The 15287-nt window shown below is 42.6% G+C and overlaps 1 protein-coding gene and 1 long non-coding RNA gene across 7 annotated transcripts in view; one reads left to right on the forward strand and one right to left on the reverse strand.

Moving 5' to 3' along the window:
* The window catches only part of BMP2K (BMP2 inducible kinase), a 105024-nt gene extending 100506 nt beyond the window's left edge, over positions 1 to 4518 (reverse strand). Inside the window, exon 1 of the mRNA XM_080591456.1 lies at positions 4461 to 4518. Coding sequence (XP_080447582.1) covers positions 4461 to 4503 — 43 coding nt within the window. The 5' untranslated portion in view covers positions 4504 to 4518. The remainder of the gene's footprint in view (positions 1 to 4460) is intronic.
* Positions 1 to 15287, forward strand: part of LOC308194933 — a 60705-nt gene that overhangs the window by 34627 nt on the left and 10791 nt on the right. For 2 of the 6 annotated variants that reach the window (XR_013951080.1, XR_013951081.1), the window contains exon 6: positions 9333 to 15114. The exons of the other annotated variants lie outside the window; for them this stretch is intronic. This is a non-coding gene — a long non-coding RNA (uncharacterized lncRNA). Of the gene's footprint in view, positions 1 to 9332; positions 15115 to 15287 lie in introns of those variants that run through there. 6 annotated transcript variants of the gene reach the window in all.

Here is a 15287-nt window from a genome sequence, read left to right on the forward strand (position 1 = left end):
TTAGAAGGACATTAATACTCAATCACAGCAGAAGAAACACCAATCTCAAGAAGTACAGTCTTCACAGGGAAGAAGCAGCAGAAGCAGACTGGTATAAAGGGACACCAGATGTGCTTTAGGGCTGCAAAGAGAACCCTGTTGTCCAGTAACACAGAGCCAAAGTGACATTTTGAGTTACTTAACCTGAAGCCCTGCTCTTTAAGACATCTGTGCCATATGAAACCCATCCCAAAAGATGCTCATTAGCTTCACTGTTATGTCAAGAAGGCGGTTTCAAAATCTCTCCCATGAACCAGTCGTGTCATCTAGTACTTTAAGGACTGAACTCAACCATCAGTTCCCATTCGTAGTTTTAGTTGACAGGACTGCAGCTCAGGCCCTCTAAGAGCAGCAAGATCAAATGCATTGGGGAAAAAAATGCAATTGCATGGAACATCACCAGGGAAAGTTGTTTCTTAGTATATCTGAGGGTAAGACCTACACAAAGAATCAGCAATTGGTTCCACATATCTGTCAAAGGCAGATGCAGAATCCTGAGGGCACAGAGAGCCTGTGCCACCAGAGTCAAGTCTGAAACCCATTTTCCAAATTATCCTAATTTTGTCATATAACATTTGGTAATGAAAGTACAATTTTTTTTCCCCCTTCTCTAATTAGTAACCAATGTTCCCTTACCATAGTAAGGAAATGCCTCCAAGTAGCCAGAGACACAGGGGAGTCTTGCAGAGTGTAGTTAAAAGGCAAGTTTGCTCTATCATCATGAACCCTGGCCTACAACTCCTGGCCAAACAGTAGGACTGGCAGCTAAGTGCACAATACACATACATATAGTTTGTGTTTGTATGCATGATTAAAGAAGCACATTTCAAGGGCTATAAAGCATGTTACAGAATCCAAAGTAACAAACTGAACATAAGCCATGAAGTTCTTGATTTATTAACCCCACCTCCACATCATTATTCAAATCAAGTCAGAGAAAGCAGACAAAATGCACAGCATTTTATGTGCTTCTTTCAACTTCTTTCCATGACCATGTTGTGTGAGAATTCAGAGCTTGCTGACCCAGACATAAGTTTTCACCTTTAGAGGAAACCTCTTTGTTCTTCTGGGCCCTGAGGAGGGATGGCAAGCTCAACTTCTAGTAGTGTGAGGCTAGCTCACAATAGCAGATCTCATGACTGTCCCTCTAGCCTGTTCCTCCCTTTATGAAGAATTCTGTAGATAAACTTCACTTTATCAAAAGGGAGGAAGTTACTGCCGGATACAGAGAGTCAGGAAGGACAGCAGCCCACTGCACAGCAAAACAGCTTTAGAGGAGCAGTCCTTTTTCCATGCAGATAGAAAAACAGGACAACCATTTGAGTGCCATGCCACTAATTCAGCCTGGACTAGGGTCACCACTCCAGCCATTTTAATTGCAAGAGCCTTCCCTTGCAAGGGAGAAGAGTAAACAATTTAAGCTTTCTGATGGCTGGAGATGACAGGAGTGATAATCCCCAAAATTAAAGGCAGGCATTCTGTACTTCAGTGTAGCAGGTACCAAGCCCTTCCCTCTGCCCCGAGCTCCCCATATAACCTTGGTTGGGCATTATGCTCAGGCATAGCGGTCAGCCAAGAACATGGTGCCCAGCTGATAAGTGCTGGTCTGGTCAGGTTATCAAACAGTAAGGCAGCGAAGGAGAGCACCGTACGCCCAGAAGGAGTCCGACAGTTGTTTCAAGACTCACTTGGGCTATCTTTAGAGGGACACTTGCAAAATGAAGCTGATTCACAAGAACATAACTGGAATATTCTTTCCACAAGTGCTCTGCTCAATCCTCCTGTCTTGTTCAAGTGGAATATCTGAGGGCAAGTGATAGCACCTCCCCATCTCAGGCTGCAAAGCCCTGTATAACTTAATCTCAGCTATGGCTGTGACAGCTGGCCAAGCTATTGCTGCAGAAAGCACACAACTCCTGTCCTAGGCTCAGAGTCACCTGCCCAGAAGGGGGCTTCACACTGATGCATAGTGTCTTCCTGGGGGATGAGTTGGCCTAGATGAGGCATCTTTTTGTGGGCTTTTCCCTTTTGAAGGGGGGAAAAATATCAGTGCTTTGTAATCATTTATTTAACAATATAAGTCTGAGCTCATTAGTTCTGTAAAATGGATTTCAACAAAAGGTTAATTTTCTTTGACCACAAGAAAAAGATTCCACTGCTATTCCTTCAGAAATCATTTAAATACATAAGAGGTAACGCATCTTCTTTTTTGGTTGATTAACACTCTTAAACTGCTGTTGATATTACAGTGCTAGTTTGACATTAGAATGTTAATAATATATAGAAAAAACAACAGGCCTTTAACAAACACAATGAAACCACTTTCTTTGGAAAAGCGCTATTTCTTTACTAATAGAAAACAGTGCCCCGAGCTTCGATGAAGTTCCTGCACATCCAGAGCCTATGACAAATAGAATAGAAACAGACAAAAAAATGGCTTCTCCAAGAAGACCCTAATGCAGATGACAGCAACAGCCAGTGATCACTGTCACTTCCCACCACCCTTGGCACAGGATTCCCAGGCTCTCTGGGCAGGCCATTAGCTCTAGGCAGGCTGCTTTACCTCTGCAAACTGCTGTACAGAGGCTCAGCCTTGCAAGTGTACTATGCAAATGCTCACTGTACCCAGGCACACTCTGTACCAGTGCCTAGTGTCTGCATGGTGGCACCTGCCTATCCGAAGCATAGCAGAGAATTTAAGATAACAAATACCAGGAGACCTATGGTGTACCAAGCGCTCTCTCCCTGTTGTCATAGAAGGAAACCGCCACAACCCGAGCAGATGCTCATAGCAGAGCACCACAACCCATACACAAAGTGCTGCTGCTCCAAGGAACTTTACATCGCGCACAGCCATCCTCAGGGTGGCACAGATGCATCCTGGGAGATATTAAGGGTGGCAACACCACAAAGCCGTCAAGGTAGCTAGAACCAACTTGGTTCAGCTGCTAAGCAAATGACATTGGGGAAAAAAAGCAAAGCCTTCCAGCAGTTACTGTCCCCTGTTAACCACCTCACTTCTACAGGGGTGAAGGGTTGGAACAAGCAAACAATTGCAAGTGCCTCACAGAGTCTGCACACAGCACACCTCCCTGTACTGAGAAGTAGAAAGTGGTTTGCTCAAGCCCAGCATACTACAACCCATGCTCTTTGCTGGCTGGCAGGCACAGAGCTGGTTCCTCTGTAGTAACAGAAGGCAGGTGGATCAGGATCTTGTTTACAAGGAGCAGCCACCTGAGTGAACAGAACAACTTAAACCTCATAAGGTGGGAGCACTTAAATTATCCTGGACAGTACCACACTACGTGTCTCCCAGCCCAGGCCTTAGCCTCATTTACTTACATCTGCTATTTTCTGTGTGAGTGCTCCAGTTCATGGTTTGCCTCTTCATTTTATGGTTTAATGCTGTAGGATTAAAGTCCTCTGGGACTGGATCACCTTAAAGGATTAAGTCTGAATGTCTTCACACAACCAACAACTTGCCACCTGGCAAGATGCCTTACATCTGCATATTCTGATAAGATAAGGAGACATCAAAGGTGTAACTAACTGCCAATAGCCTCTCCAGGCTCCTTTAACTCTGTCCCTGAAGCATTGTTACTTTGAAGTACAAGTCATTTACTCCCCACTTATGTAAGTCCTTCAGGGCAATCTCTACCTTGCGTTAAGCGTAGTCTATCTGCGCCTCTACCAGAGATAAGTTACAGCACAATCAAGAGCTGGAGCACTGGAAGGAACAGCATGCCACAACAGCTCATCAGCACTGACAGTCACCCTGCTCTGGGGCCCAAGTCACCTCAAGGCTCAGGCATCACGTCAGTCATCTCCTGGTGCAATGCTCTTCTGAATACAGTGTCAGGCTAATTTGGGGCTGTAATAATGCCTAAGCAAACATTTGTGAAAGTTCTTGTTTCTCTAGGATTTGTATCCATTAGTGTATTTTATTACCTTATGGAAGGCCATCCTTCTCATCCCTTTGTGAGAAACAAAACAATGTCCACAAATAAATATTAATTGCTTCAATATAAAGTCCAACACTTCCTAAGGGTTTAACACAGGTCTGTTAAGCCAAACCTCCTGATTCTTATTTTTAAGAACTTGGGAGTGCATTCAGATGCCCCTCATCAGCTCTGCTAGAAAGACAGCAGGTACCATCTAACAGCAGTCACAGAACTAATAATGCTAACGGCTTTTGATCCTGAAAGAAACACAAGATCTTCAGAACTGTGTTACGGAGTTATGTGCTACAGAGTTATTTTCACTTACAGAGCTGCAAATTCAACAGCAGCAGGTTTAAATTAGAGGCATACTCCAAGCAAATATGCCAGTTTAAAAACAACTGCAACAGGCATAATACCCAGTCTGAGAACATTATACAACATTACATAGACATACAAAAATAAGCTAGGTTAGACAAATACCTTGCAGGAGAGCAGCAAAACCGAAGCTGCAAAAATACACCATCACCCATCACTGGAGTCACCACAAGTTTTTTTTTAAAAAAACAAAAACAAAAAACAAACAAACAAACAAAAAGACCAACAAAAAAAAGTTACTCATCTTCCTTTGCCCCTTTTATGTTCTTCATAGTCAGATGGGATACAGCTGCTGTGAGAACTACAAGGTCCTGATTGATCATTGCTCTGGAGGAAGACAAGCATTTAAAGAGGCACTCACACAATTATACTGGCAGTTATTGTAACATTGGCTGCTTGTTTGGTGTGCCAGGTAAAAAGGAGCAGAAGCCCATACACATCCCATTTGGAAGCTAAAACCAAGTAGTGCCATCTCCATTCCTGTAATCTGTTTCTTACAGACCTCCATCTATGGTGACCAGTATTTTTCAATAATGTAGAATAGATCTGGACTGAATCATGTCACCGAGCCCTATCTCGTGAGCCACAGATGCAATCTGAGCAGCAGAGTCATTTTGCGACTATAACAAAATCTTCCTTCTAAGGCCTTGATATGCTTTCTGAATAGGACAAGGTTAAACAAAGTGAGCTGTCCAAACTCGGATGGCAGAGCTGTTGGCAGTCTCCTGGTCACGCAGGTTAGCATGTTATGTGTCATCCAATGTTGTGTAAACTTCATTGTTTTAAAAGTCAAGTCACCCGTTTCAGAAGACTGCCTTAAGCAAAGGTGAAGGATGTTTTGTGCTTCCTGAACTCAAAGTCTCCCTATGCAGCTGTACTCAAGAGACTCAGAAACTTCCTAGTCCCAGTGCTTGTTTTACAGATTCCTTTCCCTTATCGAATCCAAGATCTGGAAAAATGGTTTGGCAATGAAAGTATTGTAAAATCTACTGGAAGCTACAGGAAAAAAAAAAAAAAGCATCCTTTGAAACAACCTTGATATTCAGCCATGCAGAGAATTCAGCGCTTGAGAGAGTTATTTTTTGGGCAATGGAGAAGAAGTTGCAATTCTCTTCATACCCCGTACACATTGACACTAGAGGTGCAAAAAAGCAAGAGCTGTTCCAGACACGGAAGAGAAAGGAGGGGGATGTGCGAAGCACAGAGACAGACCACGTAGGCAAAACAGGAAGCTCTGGCCAAAAAGGAAATGCTTGAATGCTGTCTTAAAAACATTTTTTCTGTGAAACTCCAGGCAGTTAGAAAGAGGTGAAAGAAAACCAACTTTCTGCTGAATCAGCGACCTAAATCTCATGTTCTGCAGCACATGATCTCTTGTATTTTTCCTCACTGCACGGGACGCAGCTTGCAGGGGAACTCCTGGTAAGAGGCCCTGAGCACACATCCTTTCACTACACATGCTCAGTCTGCATCTGTCATTTCAGGCGGTTTCTGGAAGTACAGGGACGCGCTCAAAGCTTCTGCAACATATGCTTTTCCACATGTTTGGAAGCAGCTTGTCCAGTGACGACATTGGTTAAATCACACAATGTGATTTTTAGTCTCTGTTCAGATGCCAGGATGGGGAATACAAAAAGTCATAGCTGATCCTGTGTTTCACCAGGAGGCTGGTTTCCCCAGAACACTCAGAAAGAGTGAAAATAATGAAAAAATAATATGAAAGTAACATTAAATTGGCTTACTTTATTTCTGTGCAGGTGTAAGGAAAGAGAAAGCAGGTTCTTCATGCAGAGGTAGGAGACCAAAACTTTGAGCAGTGAAGGAACAGTAGAAGTGGCAAGTGTCTAGAGATAAGAGCCATCATCATATATCAGGTTCTGACATCCGATGAAGTAAGTCACAGATCTCACTAACGACTTGGCATAGTCACAGCCACATAGCTCCTTCTTTCTGTGAATTAAAATCATTACAGACATTTAGGTTGCCTCTCTCCAAGCATTCATGGGTACTTCTCATGAATGAATGACAGGGTGAGAATCAATAAGCATGGTTCTTCCTACCTCAGCCATCTTAAGAAATAATTGAAACTTCACGGACCTCAGTTGCAAGTGCCCATTTAGTTTGTTAAATGTGAGGGGATCTCTTGTACAAAAGCAAGTCAGCTTCTTAAAGCTAATTTAGATAATCCCATGATCCCTGGAACAACAAACAGGCAAAATTTCCAAGTACAAAGATGGCCCTGTAGTCAAAAACTCTAAAGTTGAAAGCCTCTTTGTTGCCTGCAATCAGCATCATCTCCAAGTTTTCTCGGAGGCCAATGTAAAGAGGACGCCACTCCAGCCTTCATTTTGCAGAGCGTAAACCTTTGTTGCCTAATGTGCAGAGCTTCTCCAGCACAGAGGGTTGTTGTTGTAAGACATACACAAACTCAAACACACACACACAGTCTACCCAACCTGCTTTTGTTGCTCTGGGGGTTTGGCAAAGCCCATTATACATTTTGCTGAGTAGCTTTTTTTTTTTCTAGTAATGGTGAAAGGCAGTTTTCAGACAGCCATCAATGGTGATCTCAAACTGACGGGCCAGCAAAACGTTGCAAAACCACAAAAGAGTTTGCTTTCCTTGGCAGTACGCCCGATTCTGTCATATTAATGCTCTGCCAACAGCTATTGTCCTTGACAAGTGACTCTGCACAGGCAGAACAGGATCCACTGCAAAAAAAATCTTCCCATGTCCTACATTGCTAGCATCTTCTGAGCCTCTAGAAAGGTTAAAATATCTTCCAATGCCAGAAAATTCACGTACCCTAGAATACAGAACTATGTTACAAAGCTTAGGGACAATGATTTGGCATTGGAATAAACTCTGTCCTGGAGAAATTAGCCAGAAAATGGCACAAAGTATAATCAGAATAGGCCTAGGCAGACTGCACAGAGCAAAACAAGACACAACAAACTGGTGGATGAGGCCACGCAGAATTTCTGCTCCTTGCAATGTCTTTTGTTGTTGTTGTTGTTTGCTTGTTTCCACCTAAAACTCAGTTTGGGTGAAGAGGGAGTGATATATTCGGATGGAGGGGCTTGTCTCCTCATTTAGAGCAATTAAGCATGCAGCCATAGTGACTGCATGCACATCTTTGCTTTTGTCTGTCAGCTGAGAGAGAGCACAGAGATAATGAGGAGAGGGTGTTTACACTGTGCATGGATAGGCAGTTAAGTTAGCAGAGCAGTTAGTACACAACTGGCTTCTTTAGAGACTGGATTAGGGCAGGAGGAAAAAAGCATTTAGGGGAACCACTAAAATACTGTGTGACACTGAAATACCTTGTCCAGGTTCTAGTTTATTAATAACCTCTCATTTATAATGAATCAAAGTGCAGAAGTGTTCCCAAATAAAAGATCAAAACATTTTCTTTCAATGAAGAGCAGATTCTTCTTCTTCCCATCACAGAAACACTCCTGCAGAAAGGTTTCATTCGATTTAGTTGTGTTTTCTGATGAATATAATGCTTTGTTGCGAAGTTGTCAGCCAGCTTGAGCTAAGTAGGGCACTATCAACCTGTTTAACTATTGACAGTGAGTATTTTCCTTTAAAAACTAAAGGAAGTGAAAGAACATTATAAGAGGCACAGAAAAGTTCCCCTATGTAAAATCAGAGCTGAACGGGGATTTCTGGGATCCAGTGAGAGCAGAAAGTACAGAACTGGCATGTTGATCCGTCTGTCCCTCGGTGGTGGTACGGGGCATTTAACCTTTGGATAGCCGTTACCTTCTGTAGAGGGACTGTGTCTCAACAACAGCCTGATGAAGTCTGTAAGTACTGATTTTCACAAAGGAACACAACTAGCTGAGTGCGCTTAGCTTTGGTTTAACAGAGAAGACTCCACAGCAAGCACAACTGTGGTTACAGCTGCTGCTTTGGAACACGTCAGCTACGAACTGCTGAACCAAGAAGAGGTGCCCCCAGCCAGCTCAGTGCCCCGGCGCACTGCACCACGCGCTGTCTCAGTAGTTTCACCCTCCCTGGGAGGGTTTTCCCGTGCTCAAGGAGACATTAATGTTCGCTACCAAGTTAGGATGTGTTAAGCTCGTGGTCCTGATTTGTGTTAGAAACGGGTGAACTAGTAGTTAAAAGGACACCCATCCATGCTATGCCAGCTGCTTCTGAGGGGAGAGAAATCACAGCATGCAAAGTCAGATGGTTCAAATCTCCTTTTGCCTTTCAGCTCCACAAACGTTCTCGCACTTTGGCTGATCTAAAGAGAAATCATGCCCCCCATCACTTTTGCTCTGCTTTTAAGGCAGCAGAAACAAAAGACATATATTCCTTTCAAAGAACCTGCAAATCTTGGTGCAGAACATCGTGTGTCTGTTTTATTTATTTTTATTGTTATTACTGTTCTGTTCTTGCTTTGGGATGTTAGGCAAACCTTCCTTTCTCTGATGAAAGAGCAAAAACACCCTCTGCGTACCTGAAGCAAGACGATAAAAGCTCATAAATGGTTTTGCTGTGTTCTTGCAATGGAATCTGTGCACCAAAAGAGGATGTTCATGAATGAGATCTGAATTTTACAGGAACATATTATGCTTGTGGAGTGCAAATAGAGGTCCACGGTTGCTGTGCTCTGACTAGTGCAATTTTTGCTAGTCTTCACGCAGATCTTTTCTTTCACACGAAGTTGTGCTTCCTTTCCCACCCCAGGAGATCACGTCTGAGTTTTCAATAGAGTAACTTTTTATAAACTGAGAAAGTGTTACCATTTTTGTAGCTGAGAGTCACCTGTGCGTGAACCATGCTTTAAAGATAAAATTTTCAAAGGTAGCTTGGGATTTGACTACTCAGTTAAACTAAGAGAAATTGAATGTCCCAGTCCTCTGAGGTGCTTTGGAATAATCTCTCTCTAAATGTAGCAGCCTAATGAAGATCCAAAGGCACATTACGACATTTTCATCTTTTTTTTTTCTTTTTTTCTTCCAGGAAACCATGGGTTACTAAGAGGAGGTAGAAAGACAACAGGCATTAAAAAATATCTCTGTGTCCCACAGGGGAAAATCTTTTTTCATTCTTCTGGACTGCAATCCATTTAGTAATCCAGTTGCTTCTTTCCTGGAGTATGGCTCTGTTACAAGGCAAGGGCAGTCTGTGTGCTGCGTTTTGGGGACTCCCTTTCTGAAGGCAGCCAAAGGGCATGGCACATCAGCAGCCAGCAGCATACTTTAGACCTCTTTGGATCACAGAGACTGCAGGCGCAGCAGGTGTTCATACTGGTCAGGGTGCTTCGTTCAAGCTCACACTTCTGTATTTCAGTTCCTATGGGTATGTAAAAGACCTTGCACAAAGTGACAGGCACGAAAGGCATTAGGGTGCTGAGGGTAACGACTGGCCCTAATTCCCCTGATCGGCCATATCTGCAGCACCCACCATCCACCCTTTCTCTGCCCATTGGCTCACGAGCCCTTTTTAAGCTCATGCTCGTGTATTATCTTTTTTCTCCTGTATTGTTATACTGGTTGTGTGTGTGGTGTTTGGTCCTCTATTTTTCCTGATTCTTTGGGTGGGTGTCACAGTTTTGTCATCGCTGTAGGTGTTGTTTTAAAGGCTAGGTTGTGACTGTAGCTGTTATCATTGATTTGGTTGTGCTTGTTTTACTTAATAACTGATGTTGCCCATTGATGCTGATGGCATGGCCCTGGCTGCTGTGTGGTAGTGAGAAACCCTGGCTTGCCTTCCTTAGAGCAATCTGCTTTTGCTGCTCCTTCATACGGATATGTCAAGCTTCAGCCTGTCTTTCATCTGCAGTATGTAACAAGAGTAAAAGGCCTGAGAGACAGACCCCTGTTTGCTATGAAGTGCAAGGTGCTACTGTACTTAAAAAATGACTTTAAGTTTAAATGCCATTGTCAGTGAGGAATTCAATGCTCAATAAATTGTCAGCCCATTTTGTTGGCTAGCATATGCAAAAGGAATCTCTAAAGAGTTTACAGCACTTCTTTATCCCATTACTGCTTAGATGTTGAAAGCTTTTTAATTTGCTGCTTTGTTCAGGGCACTATCACTGTTTCTGTAGTTAGTCCCTTAGCTTATTGCATTGTAAAGCTGTATATGTGAACTTAGTGAGTCATCTGGTTGAGAAACCTGGTAAGAATTACAGAACAGACATATATGTGCTGATGGGCTGTTTCAGTTATTGATAGACTGTATTTTCCCTAGCAAAGGTCTGAAAACCAGATGACTTGCCTGAAATAAAATTTTGGGGGAAGATGACCAATATTGTCCATTTAAAAGTCACCTGGGATATTCTCATACAATTCAGAGAATGATTTGCACAAAAGTCCACTCGGTTTGGGATTGTAAAATGCATCAGTCTGTTAATTGTTTGATGTTTTCCTAGACAGAAACTGTGAAGCTGTCTGGTTTAAGTGATAACTCAATCCAGATGCTAGCCTGCAAAGAGCAAAAGTATTCACTAGGCAGAATAATTCTCTGGTTTTCTGGGTGATAAATTCCCAGATCCCATCTTGCAAGGAAGGAACATACTACCCCAAACAGTAGCAACTTTACCAGAAGTTTTACGTCTTATCAAATGGCTCGCTGAGAACAAGCTGCTGACACCCACCCAACAATGACATCAGGCTTTGTTTTTGCCAAGTATTCATGGTGTGGGAAAGGGGGAATTTGGACTCGTTCTACATTAAAGACCAAAGTTTCCTGCATTCTGCTGTATTCACTAAGCAGGATACATCTTGGGGTAATTTTCTATGAAATGTCATGCAGTTTGTCAACAGCTGAGTGGTAAAGGGCAGGGGGAGCTCTGGTATTTGTCTACTTACTGTCAAATCTATTTCTTAAGGACAATTTTTCTCCTCAAAGTTTGTTAGCTAACTGTTTCACACCTGTAAGCTCCCTGCAGAAGCTTGCTCTCTGTTGAAGTCATTCCCTGGGTGCACTGCGGTCATATTTACACAGTTGTTAAACTCTGTAACACTTAGTGCTAAGTCAATTCAGGAATGAAATAGGGAACAGTACCTTGTTCTCTGATAATCGGGTTAATTGCTTATTTGACATTGCTTTGCAACTGACTGAAAGCAGAGTTTACCGTAGAGAAGGTGAATATAACTATCCATGTTTCTGTTACTGGAAAAACAGTTAAACCTGTTAATGAACATGGGAGGGAAAGGAGATAAAGAAGCAGGAGTGGAAGATTTTTGAAGTAATCTGAAACTTGCTGTAAACCTGTTTTAAAAAAGTGCCCCTTTGTTTTCTCTGCAGCTGAGTGCAAAGCTCCCATTCCCGTCTGCTTTCTGAGTTTAAAAATCTCATGTCTGGTTCTCAGATTTGAAGTTAACTGACAGCACTGACGGCCAAAGCTGCTGCCCCACAGGGAGAGCATATAGGGAGAAATGCAGATTGCACTCAATGCAGGTCACAGGGGCGATATTTCAGTTCAAGTACAACTCATAGACTGCAGTAAGAAAATGTAGGTGGGTGGTGTAAACCTATTCTCTCCACCTGCTGTCGAGACGAGAAAACTTCAAGTCAGTTGTTTCTTTTAATCTATTCCTTGAAATGAAGGGTTTTTGTCAAGGTGAAGGCCAGACCCATGAAGAGAAACCTATCACTAATTATACAAATGCATGATTTTGTTTTACTAAACCAACTGTTCAGTTAAATACAGAAGTCCTTGGTACAAAGGAAGGTAACTTTCACAAAGCTGGGGCATGGGGAACTTCGTGGAGACAGTAATGGTTCCTGTAATGGTTCCACAGTTGAATTCAAAGGACACTGGACTGAAAAAGGCAGATGCTTGAACAAGAAGCTGTGGATTAAGCCCTATACCTGAAGTATGGCCACAAAGATGTCTTCTCTCCAAAGCAACTTTCTGGCACTGAAGTATTTCAAAGCAGGTACCTGCACCAGCAAGTTGTCTTATGCTTCAGCTGAGAATATTTCCTTGAATGCTATGGGGGGCTTGCAGGCTGCATGCCTATGTAAGCATGGCCCCATACGCAGAAATGTCAGAAAGGAGATGAACCGTATAGCTGGGTAGTGCCTTGATGTGCTCCTCTCCCGTGTTGCAAGGATGCTGGAGGCAATTCCCAGTGGACACGTGTGGGGTGTGCATAGTAGCAGGCTGTGCAACCAGGCAGAATCTGCTGCCAGACCACAGAAGAGTGGGAAATGGCACTGGGCAAGTGGAGCTGGGAGCTGCCTGGCTATCTCTGCCTTATGGATGAAGCTTCCTGGAGCAACAAGCTGTTCTCTCAAATAGGGGTTAAGGAAGTAGCAAAAGCAGAGTTGAGCTGGACTGCTTGCTGTTGTAGAATTACGTTTAGCAGTTCAATTCTATCATTTTAAAAATAGCATTTAGCTAGAGATGACAAATTGCTTATGTGGAGTTTTGTTGAGGTTGTGGCAAGACATCCTTCCCCTCCCCTGGTTTCAGAGTAATTGCTTTGGTTTCTTTTGGCAGAGTAGGCAAACCATAACAGTACTGGTGAGTTTTCTTATCTGAAGCGTGGCATGCGTGAGCTCTGTAACTGGCTTGCTGCGATGCAGGATGTGCACATGTTCTTGGTAGCAGCTCTCTTAGAAGAGAAACTGCACCCTGGACCTAGGAGAATTGTGGAGCCTGCCAGCTGGCTGCTTCTCTGCTGGATGCATTTCGTTATATTCCACTTCCAGTGTGTTTTTTCTAGGGAAGTGACACCACCTGCTGCCAGCCTGCGAAGCTGCCTCTTTCTCTTCCTGGTTGCTACAGCCACCTGCCAGGAGTCTGTGCTGATAGTGCGCTACAGAAGGCTCAAGCAGAAAATTCAGACAAAGCATCACGGACTCTGTTTTCTCTCATATGTGTCCACATCGTGGTGGCAAGGTTGTGCACAGCATACAGATTTAAATCAATTTGCTGACTGCTTTTCATGAAATCCTAACTGGGTTTGGAACTGGAGATAAAAAGCCAGTATTCATCTTGTCTGCTGCTGCTCTAGTGTTTTGTAGAATGTCATAAGATCACCAGCAAATATGAGATGAATCTGTCTTAAGCCCTCCTGCAGAGACAGAAAATCATGCCAAACCACAAAGCGTGATGCTGTGGAAACCTTCATGACCTCTTATTCCAGCTGTGATGATAGAAAGAACAGTACCAGCATGCTTGCCTTTCTCACCACCGTAACAGGTATTTCATCTCTGTGATAGGCTGTCAGATTTATGGGGTTTATAGAGCAGACTATTGGATATAGCTCCTTTATGACCTTTAGCCTTAGCTTCCCATGGTAATGATCATAGTACCAGCACCTGAAGTAATACAGAGGCATAAGGTCAGAAACAGACACTTGTGCAACACAAATGGGCGGTAAAGAGGCTCCCTGCAATGATGGTTTTCAAACAATTTGAGAACAGAAATACCCAAGCTGAAGAGGAAGTTGCCATATAGAAATGACAGCTTGAAAAGATTGGTCTTGCAACTTGGTCAATACGTGAGAAATTAAAAACCACCTGCATCATCAGCAACTGCTGGAAAGCTGCTCTGCATGGCAATGGCAAAAGTGCAGTCTGTTTTGACTTTACCTCCATCTTCCTTGATTTATACTGGACGGAGTCATTCATTACTGTGTGCTTGACAGTACATAGTCCCATTCTATCTTCCATTTTAAAACTCGTAGGTCTCTTTATAAGGACCACCATCTCTTTTTGCTACGTGAAAAGGTATCAGGACAATCCTAAAACTTGTCTTGAAGTCTTCTAATTGCTTCCTCCAGGACTGGTAAAATCTGTGACTGGAGCTTATCAGTATGAAGGTGGTAACACATGAAGTGATACTCAAATTTAATTTTAGTCGGTTTTATTGGAAAAGAATCCAGGTTTTAGGTGGCTCACTGATAAAACACAACTAGAAAAATGGGATTGGATGAAATTTTAGTATTTCCACTGCTCCAAAGTTGTATCATATTTCCTTAATGCTGTACAGCTGCTGAGGGGCTGTTTAACATTTTATAACATGCTTTTACCTTGCAGGCAGCCACAGTCTGTATTTGGCAGAATCAGCCTCGGATAACTTTTAAGCACGTTTTGCCTAGACCACAGCATGTGGTAAGATAGGGATCAGCAACTGCCTGAAGAGACATGTTTAAATAAGCATTTTTTTATTCTGTTACTTAATGAGAAAGCAGCTAGTGTTGCAATTTTACACTTAAAGAACTTTGCAAAATGAATGACAGTAAACAGGAGAAATGTGATAGTACCACTAAATGACTTTCAGCTATGTCCTCTACAGATTTTCAGCAATCAGGCCGTGTAGCCCTCAGAAGCGTTAAACTGCCCCTGAGAAAAAAAACAAACACAATCGCAAGGTAATAACAGATGTACGGAACTTCTATCTGATACTGGAAGAACAGCATTCTTACAAAAAATCACTCTGACATCATTAGCCCATGTTCACGCCTTCCTTGTTTTTTTGACCAAATTGCTGGTGTGTGGAGCTTGAGATGTTTGTCCATTACAAATCAACTGCTCAGTTCCTTTATTCTATTTATTTATTTATTCCTTTATTCTATTATATATCCTTTAATTCTTTTTTTTTTTTTTGGGGGGGGGGGATGATTGATGGTGGCGATAGGCTTATAGATTATTTTAATTAGTTCAATGGAATTCACAACTCTACAGTGAAAAAATCATGCTCCAAGGAAATAAAAACCTGTCAGACTGACTTCTTGGAAGTTTTTCATCTCTCTCTCTCTCTCTCTCTCTCTCTTTTTTTTTTTTTTAACCAGATTTACTAAAGGACTACAGTTTATAGGAAGCTTTCTAGAGTTAACTGCTTGTCAGAAACTGAAGGCTGGTGGCCCCTGTTACAACTTGACATGGGATGGTTTCAGCAGATCCCATCAAAAAGCAGAGCTTTAACTCTAGCTGATGCTCGTAGGTTCAAATGAA

Source organism: Anser brachyrhynchus (genome assembly GCF_964034855.1).
Source record: "Anser brachyrhynchus genome assembly, chromosome: 4".
In the NCBI taxonomy this organism is placed as follows: Eukaryota; Metazoa; Chordata; class Aves; order Anseriformes; family Anatidae; genus Anser; species Anser brachyrhynchus.